Source organism: Sesamum indicum, linkage group LG9 (assembly GCF_026168435.1).
Source record: "Sesamum indicum cultivar Baizhima isolate 11 linkage group LG9, ASM2616843v1, whole genome shotgun sequence".
NCBI lineage: Eukaryota > Viridiplantae > Streptophyta > Magnoliopsida > Lamiales > Pedaliaceae > Sesamum > Sesamum indicum.
Window position 1 is genome coordinate 22,830,414 of NC_142665.1, and position 12,539 is coordinate 22,842,952.

Consider the following 12,539-nt stretch of genomic DNA (forward strand, 5'->3'; position numbering starts at 1 on the left):
CAACTGATTGGATTGGTTAGATGATGCTGACCGCAACCGATCAGAGTTCCTACCATCCATCAACCAACAGAGGATATCGCCCTAGGAGATGACGCATTAAATTTGAGCGTGATAATGCAAGAAACAAAGTTGAACAACATCCAATCAACTATGAGGGATTGGTGTTCTTTGATTAGCCAAATATGTCGAATACAGATCACATTGGTTGTATTACAGAAAAGACGCTCAACCAACAATATACTTGAAGTCGGGCTGCTGGTTGCTGAATGCTTCACATGAAACTGGGTTGTGGTGGTCCTTTTGAAAGGCCAAGACGCACTTCCATGCCATGATGCATGTCTACTGGACGAAATGATTCAGACTCCCTAGGATCTGAAACCATATTTAATATACATGTAAGTAAAAGACTAAACATCAGGGAAGACAAGAAAACCATTCATCAGTCACTTTTCTAGCGTGTCCAAAGCATTGAACCACAATATTCACCAATCTCGAATAACAGTATCATGAAAATTGCCTTTTTAATTACAATTCCCACTAAAATACAAAATAGCATTTATGTACAAACACAGGAAGCTAGATAGAAAAACTAGCAGATATCAGTACAACAATCCACTCTAGCTAGTTATGAACAGAAAATGCATAAAAGAAAGAGTAACTCATATATGGCATGGGAAATAGGATGATAAACCTATTCTGGCTCTTTTTAGGTCAACATCCAACAAAGTGATGGCAGAATTTTATGACCTTCCACAGTTCAGCATTCATGCAAAAGCAGACATTTATTTAGAAGAGAAGAAAGATAATAATTTATGGTTGGGTGACAAGTGGAAAGATGAGGGAGTTTGACTTCATGTATGAGTAGTGAAGTTTTCCATGGATTAGGTGCAACAAAGAGATTAGGTACAACATAACAGACGCGTTTCTTGCTTCTCTAATAGTGAAACAACCTTCTGGATATTTGTATTACAGAAACTTTCTAGACCATTTGTTTAACAAAGTAGATGCTCTGGTTGGAATTAGCACCAGGGGAAAAGGAAAACAAAAACATTGAAAGCTAAAGCTGTCATACTTCCCTTAAGGTATTAATCTTACTTTATTTTATTATATATGCTAAGGTCAAAGAATGTTTTCTGATACACCTAGGACAGATTCTATATAAATACTTAGAAGGAACAAGAAGAATATATAAGCAGATAGACATTAATAATTATTTCTCTTACTTGCTTTTACTTAAAAACCGAAACGTGAAGACTGTTTTCCTTTGTGTTCATTCACTAAAATCCAAATGTCCAAACAAGGTAATTACAATATGCGATCATCACAAGATTTTACATTATATCTACACCTAGGACATAAATTCTACAGATCAATTAATTAGTTCTCATACTTGCTTTGAGTTAAAACTCCAACCAAAGGACGACAGGTTTCCTTTGTGTTCAGCCGGCGAAATTTAAATGCAGTAAAAAGGTAAGTTAGAATATGTTATTTCAGATGCCTAATGACACTAAATGATTATACTATAATCTGACACCAACAAGCCCCTATCATCCAGTCTCATGTCATTTTGCTAACAATTATGTACTCTGCATAAAACCTGTCAAAGAGCTAAAAGGAAGAATTTTGCATTTAACAGTATTTCGTTACCATTGAGGTAGTCTCCAAAACCAAAACTTTCCAAAGTTCCATTCATGGCCTCTAAACCCACAAATGAAGAGGGTATAACTCCAGGAGGTCTTTGAAATCTGTAGTCAACAAAAGAGCCAAAGAAATATAAGAATATCAATTCAGAGAATGTGCTGAGAGATTCTTTTATAAAGTGCTGTTTAGCTATCAAGCAATATATGCAGCTGGCAGACAGTTGAAAATAACATCATTATGTGCATAGGTTAAAATTTAATATGTAACTTCAGCTCCTTGATCCATTCACAAACTAACCAATTATGATACAGTATATGATCTTGATTCAGAATGCCTGAAGACAAACTAAAATGTGACAGAACCAACAAAACTAGGAGCCTAAAACTCAGTATACAAGAAAATCAACTAACATATCTACTTGGATGCCCCATTTCTTCTAGATCGTATTTATGGCGTAAAGTAGCCATCAGGAAAGAATGATTACCTAATAATGTACAAAAACATAAGTCAACATTTTTCTTTGGCGCCCTAACACGCACTCATAGCAGGATTTTACATTATATCTACCATTCCAAATGCATTTTAACGAGCTGAAAGTTTCACATAATCAAAAAGTCAAAAAGCAAACCCATGCGATTGAACACAGGCACATGAGTACATCCAAAAGTTCAAAGTAAGCCCCATTTCACAACCACAAAAAACCCTTGCTTCTACAGTTCCGCACACCAATAGCAAAGAAAATGAGGTAAAATAATCAAATTAACCAAAAATAAAGAGCCAGAGTGAGAGAAACTTCGAGAGAATCTGTCGATCGAGCTCCATCTTAATTGGAAACGCCGCTCCGTAAGTATTCATCAAAATTTTCTTCTTCATTTCTTCTTGCCTCACCTTCGACTATTCACCAAACAAGCAAAATTTAAAAACAATAACAATAATTAAGAAAAAACAGAACAGATATTAAAGAAAGTTCAACAAATAAAATTTACAGAGCGATAGGCAGATTCAAGCGGGTGAGGTTCAATAATATCACTCTTCACGCCGTGGATTCCGTATCGGAGTGGGTCGTCTCTCCGCCCTTCGAGTGGAATCATCTTCTCCGAATCCATCACAGTTTCTTTCCTTCTCGTATTCCTTTTGCCTCTTTGGTATGGAAGAATGAGAGTGAGATTGCAGATGTAGGAAAAGTATGAAGAAGAGAAGAGAATTTCTGAGAAATCTTTTCATACAAGTTAAATGAAAGTAAAATCAATGTCAGCTGAAAATGACGACGCAGCGAGTCTACCTCTGTTGGGCTGGGCCATGGTCTGAGTTTTCATGTGTGCCTGCTCCTCTACTGGGTTGATACGTTATATTTCTGTAGGCCCAAGATGAAGTAGGATGTTACCTCTGTTGGGCTGATCCATGAGGTGAACTCTCATGTGGGCCGTTCCTCCTCCATTAAATCAATGAACGGATAGAGTTGTACAATGTTGGACTTGGAGGAATTTGCACCTGTACCATGATATTAACACAAAGTGATATTGGCAAAGCAACTACATCGGCCGTACATAAGTTTAAGTTATTTATAAGTTCAAAAAGTTCATTTTTTAATGACATGTTTTTTTAGGATTGAATCATAAAATATATAAAGTTAGAGTAGATAATATTTCATTTTACGAGGCACCAATTAAGTCTCAAATCGTATTATATGTTGTTATTTGCGGGAAAGAGGTCATACGCTCGTCCAAGCCCCTTGTCTAGAGTGTTGATGATGTAGGCAGAGTGTTCCACATCAATTGCAGACGAGAAACTTGAGTAGCTTATAAACTCCCAACGGCTCTTCTTCCTAGTAAAGCATTTTTTTAAAACAAAATTGTAAGGCTCATAACTAGAAATAATAAGGCTCTTTTAAGACGAATTATACCTCATGCAACAATGCATCAATCAAGTTGTAAGTCGAAAATTGAAAATCATTTTTGATTGTGGAATAATTCTCTACACCTTATTAGTATTTTAATTTGGACAAACAATAATACTATGTTTAAATTAAATAATAGTGATTAAATTAACCAAATTTATCAGTAATTTCCGGTACAAATATATTTAAAAAGAAAGTGGGGACTTTTCTATCGTTCAGATTCACTATACCAACCAAACTTTATCTATTCTTAGCTCTTGGAAATAATCTTAACTTTTCCAAAAGAAGAGAATATAAGGTTGTCGTCATTGATCCAAAAAAATAGGTCAAAAAATGGAGAGAAAAGAGAGAAGATATATATATATATATATATATATATATACATACGCAAGAAAGATTTTGGTGAGGCAAAGAATATCTTTTGCAGTACCTACCAAATGTACTAGTCCAGCTTTCACGCACATGTACTATATATAAGAAAAAGAAGTGAAGCATTCCACCCCTAAATTTCATAGGATTACGAGTGTAGGACAAACAGTGGGTTTTCTGGTACATTCATCACACCATACCCATTCTGAGAAATTGATGAACATCAAACTTTGGACACAAGGCTCCATGTAACTAATCATTCTATACCTAAACAATAAACAAATGAATATATTGTCATTCAAGAATTTTAAGTGCTCTACCTACCTCTATTCACCCATCCATCACTTTAACTCATCATGATTTGAACCCCGGAAACAAAGATTCAGAGTTTGTGGTAATTTCACTGTTACTGTTGCCTGCAAAAATTAGGGCCTGCTTCGTTGCTTTCCGGAAAATTATATATTTACCTTAATTCTTTTTTGTAGGAATGTAATAAAGGATTACGTATGATCAGAATGCTGATATGGGCTGCAACATAGTTGAAAGAAAATATGTACGAGGTGATGAAGAGGTATTTGTCCAGCCAACCAGGATAGTCGTATGATCACTTGAGACACATTTCTTGAGAAAAGCTTGTTTTAGTGATAGTCGCATCTTTATAATTAATCCTCGTATCAATGCTATGGATAATGATTAGAAGAAAATAAAACTTCAAGAACTAAATTTAATTAATCAGGGACTTTTATCATGTCATGCTTTCGTTTCTGACAGATAATTTTGGCATTTTTATCTTTTTAAAGTCACAAAATAGTCTTGATATTTCATAATTTTAGTTCTTTCGATGCCAGATTTTACAAAAGTCGCCGGCGTAATTCAAGTGTGCCTTACGTATTTTATTTAAATTGCAATTTTTGTTCTAACTGGTTCAATTTTGCCTACAATTGATGAAAAATTAAAAAATGACATGGCACATGATTTATTCCGATAACTTTTGCAAATTTCGCAAAAAGACTAAAATTGTGAAATGTCAAAAAGTTACAAAACTCTTTTGTAATCCAAAAAAAATAAAGGATAAAAATATCAAAAAGAAGTGAAGGAAAAGCTATACAGAAGACATTTGGGTGAAGATTAAACTATAGTTAAGGAAGAAATTTGGGTGAAAATAAAGAGTATTAAGTAATAACTGAAGACACAATGAACATCAACTTACTCTGACCAAAAGATGAAATCAAGAATCTCGCAGAATCCATGTATAAACAAAGTCTCTGCACTCAACCACTCCCTCCACTCACTCACATACACATTTTAATATATGGGTAGTTCTAAATATACAGAGGGAGAGAGAAAAGGAAAAAATTCATATTCAAATTATGGTTAAATTTAATTAATTACAGTAAGTATGATATTATTACGTGATTAGTTATTCTTTTTATATTGTATATTAATTACATAATAAATATATTACACTATTATATAATTGATTCAAATATATTCAATTAATTAAAATCTCTGTTGTTTGGGGGTTTCATTTTTCATAAATAAACCAAGTTGCTTTTGATTTTTAGTTTGCTAATCACTCTAGCAAAAATTAGTCATATTTCATTGATAGATAATGTCAGAGGTTATTTTTTTTTAAAAAAAAAAATAAATGTTCATCTTTCTTGAGAAAAAGAAGAAAAAGGAAAAATCAATTAACAACTACTTTCCACTTTCTCAAACTAAAAAATGTCAATTTTTACAACAAGGCTGCTAGCAATTTTTGAAAATTTACCATCCCCTCCAAGATATATATACACCAACACATACTTCTTTCTGGTGTACTAGCCATCATATTTAGAGCGATTTAATGCATTTTTTAATCATGTACTTGGGATGTACAGTACATATTTTTAGTCCTACATGAATTAACTTTTGCAATTTACTTCTTTAATTTTAAAATAACGATAATTTTAGTCTTGTTAGTTGAAAAATTGCATGTGACTTGCACATGACCCAAGCAAATTGCAATTTGAGTCCTGTATATTGATTCATGTAGGACAGAAAATACGAACCCCATTAAGTTACAAGACTAAAATTATAATTTAATTTGATCATGTACAAAGTCACATGCAGTCTTTTGGACAAATTAATTGAAAAATGATTAAAATTGCTAAAATTTTTAAAAACCACCGAACTAATTTAGTTGTAGAGCCTCATGTTACGAATGAAGGTTCCTATTATCCCCTCTCTTGCAGATAGGCTGTATGTAGTCTCTTACATAGATAATTCAAGTACATATTCAAGTAAGTTTGAACGGATTAATTAATGCTAGACACCTAACTATATAACCTCCTTAATTTCGATAGGTTATTACATTCTGTCTGTCTCCGAATAGTTTGGTAAGAAAATGTGTATATATGCCAACCTCGAGACCTCCTTTCTGTAGAGCAAGGAAGCATATATATAAAGAGAGAGAGGCAGAAACATGTGATTAGGCTTGTTTACGTAACTCCAAACATGACCTTGCCGCTTGACAACTACTACATCATTATCATTAATTAATTGCTCCACCCAAATGATCATCAAAACACTAGACACCAAGCTTTTCAAACTACTACTAATATATATCTAATTAAGAACAGAGCAGTGCGAAAATATTGTCCTCCTGACCAAATGTTATTTTTGTCTTTTTATCAAGGGAAAAACCTAATTAGCAATTCATGGACTTCATGAAATCCTTAGAGAAACCTATAATTGTTTCTACATAAAGGATTCAATAAAATTAGATCTAAAAATTCAAAGATTAATTTGACCCATTTCTCATTTAAATTCTTCAACCCATATGCAATAGTGATTTTATTCTTGTAGAACATGTGTGTGTATATATATATATATATATATATATATTTGTGCATGCATTTAATATATACATATATATATATATATATATTTACTTCGGCATAGGTATATCATATAGTGCTAAAAACGGTACATGAATCATTCAATCCAGATGTAATATTAGTTTTATTCTTGTAGTACGCGCGTGTGTGTATATATATATATGTATATGCACTTGTGCATGCATTTAATATATAAAAAAAAATACTTCAGCATTAGTATTATAGTGCCAAAATTGTATCTTCAGTTCCTGGGATATATCTAGCTAGAGTATATATAATCCTGATGAAAAACAAATGATAACAACATTCTTAACTAAAACAAAAAAGGCAGGTAATAAAGAAGACAAAGATGATGATGAGGACCACGATAATGAGTTTTTGCTCCGAAAACTTGGGAGTAGAAAGAATATTCTACTTTGAATTAACATATTGGGTAGCATAAACAAAGATAGCTAGGATCTAAATATATGTATTCTGTGTATGAATATTGAGGTCTGGGAGGTTTGGAGGACCACTATGTTTCTTCATTACATGATGGTCCAAATGAAAGGACAACGCCTTGCAATTAAAGATCATAGCTTGGATAGTTATTTCAGATTATGTATGAAAAATTATGGAGGTATATCAAGAACTTGGATGCCCAGCGAACCCTAGCTACAAAAATTCGGAGCTATATATATGACAAATCAAGAATCAGATATTAAAAAAAATAGACCACCTTTATAATTCCAGTAATTAAGCCAATTCAAAATCGGCACAATTCAACATAAGTAAGACCCAAAAAATCAACTGAATGTTATTTTCCTGATTAAATTCTAAGAAAAGACAGAAAAAATATTAATAATAACAATCACTTGGGCTACAAAGGAAGCAGGTCTTTTAAACACTTTAAAGCCTACAACTTCACCTCAGAGCACTCTTAAAAATGGCTTTTTAAACTTTTACCTGTCTTGTGTCATATATATATATATATATATATATATAATCTCTTGGTTCTTAACCCCCAAAAATTTCCTGTAGATCTCGATCACATTCTTAATACATGATTTGATATTGAAAATGTAATAACTTGACAAGACTTTTGTATCGATCAGCAGCAACACATACTAGAGGTTATGTCGATCTAGGTGTTTCTTATGTTGGTGTTTAATTTGTTTTCATCTCTTGATTTAACTGAAATTCTGCTTTCTGATTAGGGGATTTGAAATCTGATGTTACATTTTGGTTATTATCTGCTTTCAACTCTTGAAATAACAGTATATTTTGCAATATATATATATATATATATATATATATATTAGTGACAGATGCTCAGAGCCTGCATCAAATTCAGAATTATATTGAGAAAGACAACTTATGATCATCCATTGGAGCAATAACTGTAGTGTTTACGTTGTATCCATGGGTCCGAATAAACACTGTTAACCAAAGGCAAAGATGCTATTAAGATATGGGGTGCCAAATAGTACAAATAACATTCATGAACATTTAAGATTTGAAGGAAGTCTATATCGATCGGCAATTAAAATCAGACAAAAGTATTACATCAATTTAAGCTTAAGATTGCTGAAGAGCAAGGTCGCAGAACTTACATACTCAAACATCGATCAAGTGAGCACCATGAATCCTGTTAACTCCGAAAAGCTTCCTATATGTCCGAAGTGCTGCTGTATGACAAAGACAAACAACTCACTTTTGATGTTATATATGTGTGTGTAATATTCAGATATATATGATTGTTATGATTACCTATTCATGAACTTGTGCTGATCCAAGATGGCACACAGGTTGGATTGTGAGGTGAAGCTACATATATCCCAATTATCGGTGGGATTAGCAGATGGGATAGTGTAGTTTGAACTCAAATCTCTGGAAACAATAAGGTTTTGCTGAAACCCAAAGAACGAAGGGTTCTTCGACTTCCTTGTGATCACAATAGATTCTTGAATTAGGTCTCCGTTGGCTGCTTCATTACTTAGGGGACAATGGAGGATAGGTTCGCGAATTTCGCCATTAGCCCTCAAGCAGGACACACTGTTGCTGGAAGAACCTGCAGATAATTGGAAAACTTCAAGTTGATTGTTTCCATATTCAACTGGGATTGAAGGGTTCAAACCAGAATCCGTGTTTCGGGCATCATTTAGCTGCTTGATGCACATTTTCTCTCTTGTTCTTTCCCTAGCCCTTGCTCTAGCCTTTGCCCTTGACTCTTTCGCAAGATTCTGCTGATGATCTTTTGCTCCTTTATTTTTGTTAGCAAATTTCCTCTTTGAATCTTCTCCTAAAGAGTTTGCATTTTCAAAGGTCTCCCCATTTCCTGCAGAAGAGAGTACTTCACAGTCAGAGTGTGAAGAAATACTCTTAGCGCTGGCGCTGGCGCTGGCGCCGATTTGTGTCTTCTGCACCAGCTCTTTAATGGCTGTTTTTGATTTAGTAAGCAGCCAATCGAGGGTTTTGCTTGGCTTATCAAAACCTAGCATTTCTTGAAGGTCGAAGAACTTTCGTGCAATTCCGATGGAGAGCCTAACTCTCCGGTCCCTCGGCCCTTGAGATGTGAATATTTTGCTGTGCCGGTCCTTTTTCACCGCCTGTTTTCTCTGAAATGCGTTTGCCATAGCAGAAACTGGATCTTCATTTATCCCACCAACATCTTGATTGTACAAGGCAGCAGCCTCAACAACTGAAGCATTGGCGGCCAAGTAATGACCTGAAAACATGTCGGGATGGTGATGAAGCAAAATTTCACGGCCATTGAGGTCGACGACGGAACTATTGGCTCGTGCGTGAAGAGAAGGTGAAACCTGCGGAAGCAGGTACGTGTTCTTGCTGAACATTTTGGAGAAAATTACAAGATTGAAAAGGAAAACCCTATTTTCTTACATAGAGCATATATATTCTGGACAAGTCATGTTGGAAACCCTTATAATATTATTCTTGAATCAACTTGCAAGAGATTTCTGTTCTCCAGGGCGAGCTGGAGGGGCGGGTATATGTGGTCCATGGAGAAAAGGGTTTCTGAAGAGGTTATTAACTCTAACAGGTTTATTTATTGAAGCCATAAAAAATAGTTGTCTATTTCTTTATTTACCTGGAAAATGACTTTTGCCTGAGAAAGACTGGAGGCTAGGGCTGTAGGGAAAAAATGGAGGACGGAGGTAATGATGAATTGGGGAAGCTGGGGTTTCAGGAGAAAACTGTTCTGTACCCTTTCTTGCAACCCCAGATGAAATGTACTCAAATGCACTTCATAGGGTATATTATAAATTAGTGAACCAAATTTATGTATATATGCCTTCTATATTATTAATGATCTTCCACTTCCTTCAAAGTACATATTAGCAGTAATTCAAAATGTAAAGATACAGTTCTTCTACAGTTACTCCACTTCAAACAGCAGAGATAAATCAGACCACTATAGTCATACATATGCTCATCCACACCAATTCTTGCTTTTCTGTATGAAAACAGTACAGAGATACACATATATACGGAATTAAGTATATGTACCATATACACACAGTACGTAGTATATGACGAAATTAGGGCATGATGTATATATATTAGAAATGCAACCATGATAGAGGCGGAAAGTAGGGTTTATTAATCATAGCGGTGGCTTTTCAAGTTAAAATAAAAGAAATTAGGTTTGCCGGAAGAGGGCCGTGAGCTCTTTGTAGGTGTGAGCCCTTCCTTGCTGCATGTGTGTGAAAAAAGCTGTGTTTTTTTTTTTAACAACAATTTAAAGAGTCTACACTGCACGTACCTTTGTCTATCACCCTACGCAATAGACAAATTCACTTGAATTCCCCTGTGCTTTTAGGGACGGGCCCCATTTGCTCCGTGTCCTGTTCACCCACCTCAAAAAAGACTCCATTTCCGGTATGTCTGTAAGAAATCCATAAACCTCTTCTCTTTCAAAGGTACTAACTTTTTGCCTTGTATTCAACTCTGATAGTTGTTTCTCAGCTGTTGGAATTTGCAAGTAGCCGGCCCTTTTGGGTTCTTGGGACCATTTAAGCTATGAGAGCGATTGGGGCTTGTACAGTTGTGTTCATTTTGCATTGCAGGCCCATTACAATAAACCCTAGTTCTTCAACGCTGCACTTTTCATGCCCTAATCTTCACCCTTGGCTACCCTTTTCCATTTTGGGTAATTTTTAATTCGACATCTGTTTCTGGGTTCTTCAACAGAGCGATTGTTTGTTGAAGGGTTTGTTTCATACTTGTGTTTTTCACTTTATTGAAAACAGAAGCTTGAATTTGTCTGTGGAAGGGGAAAGACAGTACTGCAACAGGAGGAAATTTAGCCACGGTAACTGAGTTATGGTAAGCAGAAAAGAAATATATACATATATATATATATATATGTATTTGTGTTTGTATATAACTCTTTGAGAAAAGGATTTCAGTAGAAATATGAACCCTAATGCAACAAAATCCGGGATTATTACAGCATAATTAGTTTCATTTAATTTTCCAGTAAATTAAATATAATTTGTGAAAATAAAATCAAGGGACATGACAGATTAATTTAATCTCAGACATTGTCCACAGTCAAAGGAATGGGTGAGTAAATTCAGTCTTTAATTAAGGCAGCTCATGTAAAAATATATATGTTTGTACTTTGGTTGTCTATATATGTTTCAAGAATCAAATTAATTGACTGCAAATGCGTGTAAATATGTGTAATGTTTTCTTGATTTTCTCTACTATATATTTTCGTTCAGGCTGAGGTTTTTACTAATAAAATTGTCGGAATATTCAACATAAACCACTATAAAATAACACGAAATTTGTAATAATTTTTTTAAAACGATTATATGTCCGTTCCAATTGGAACAATCTTCGTAGCAACTTTGAAATGAAAAATATTTGCTGACATACGTTTTTTGCCAGAAGAAATTTGTATGTTTAGAACGACAGAATAATTACAAAGGCCATTCCTACACAGTTGTATTCGTAAAGCCGTTACAAAAACTTCTATGTTGAAGGGTTTCATCCAGAGCCGTTACAATTTTATTGTAATGCCTATTTTAGCCGCCGACGTATTTTTATTTTAAAAGCTGTTACAAATTAAAAAACAATATGTACAAAAGACATTCCAGTAAAATATTTTTTTTTATATAGTGAAGTCATAAATTCTAATTAAATTAATGAAAGTACAAAGTGTAGTAGGTACTAGATATGTCCTTTGACTGGTTGATACAGAAACTATATATATGGTTTCATTTTTCCTGCAAATATATGTTTGCTTATTTTTTTGGAAGATGTGGGATAATTTATTATTTTTTATAAGATTTTTTTTTGTCATTTCTCATATCACATAGGAATAAATTGTATTTTTCCGTACTGTATCAATTAATTTCTTAGAATCATTTTGTCTTTTTATTACACAAAAGTGAATTATTATTCCCTATTTCTTCTAATACAATCAGTTAATCCTAATATTTTGGTAATAGTTAATATATATTTACAACAGTTTGTCATTTTTAACAATTAATATAATTAATTATGACAAATTAAAAATTATATATGTCTTCTAATGTTTCCTGAATATTCATAAATTATGTTTGTATTAATTACGCGAAAAGCATTTGACATAATAAATGGTGTGAATTGATAGAAAGGCACATTCATTGCATTTACTTTATGGGTTTTAATTGGTGGAATAAAATCATGATGAACGATGACCAAAATTCCTACTCTAACAAATTTTTTTCATAAAACTAATTAATTAAACCCTACCCAATACT

The 12,539-nt window shown here is 33.7% G+C and overlaps 2 protein-coding genes across 4 annotated transcripts; both read right to left on the reverse strand.

Moving 5' to 3' along the window:
* Nucleotides 1–129: 129 nt before the first annotated feature.
* LOC105177739 (cyclin-B1-2) lies at nucleotides 130–2,880 on the reverse strand. The gene is made up of 4 exons (XM_011100983.3): nucleotides 2,628–2,880; nucleotides 2,435–2,535; nucleotides 1,648–1,745; nucleotides 130–372 (listed from the first exon to the last, which is right to left on the reverse strand). The coding sequence occupies exons 1-4, from the start codon at nucleotides 2,745–2,747 to the stop codon at nucleotides 272–274; spliced, it is 420 nt and encodes a 139-aa protein (XP_011099285.1). The 5' UTR covers nucleotides 2,748–2,880; the 3' UTR covers nucleotides 130–271.
* A 5,364-nt stretch (nucleotides 2,881–8,244) lies between these two features.
* LOC105177761 (transcription factor CYCLOIDEA) lies at nucleotides 8,245–11,103 on the reverse strand. Of its 3 annotated transcripts, XM_088884711.1 has the most exons (3): nucleotides 10,550–11,103; nucleotides 8,536–9,493; nucleotides 8,245–8,453 (listed from the first exon to the last, which is right to left on the reverse strand). In XM_088884711.1, exons 2-3 carry the CDS (start codon nucleotides 9,399–9,401, stop codon nucleotides 8,435–8,437), a joined length of 885 nt encoding a protein of 294 aa, XP_088740837.1. In that variant the 5' UTR covers nucleotides 9,402–9,493; nucleotides 10,550–11,103; the 3' UTR covers nucleotides 8,245–8,434. The 3 variants fall into 3 exon arrangements, with proteins under 3 accessions (XP_088740837.1, XP_088740835.1, XP_088740834.1); XM_088884709.1 differs by lacking the exon at nucleotides 10,550–11,103 and having other exon boundaries at nucleotides 8,245–8,450; nucleotides 8,536–10,498; XM_088884708.1 differs by lacking the exon at nucleotides 10,550–11,103 and having other exon boundaries at nucleotides 8,536–10,497.
* Nucleotides 11,104–12,539: the final 1,436 nt, after the last annotated feature.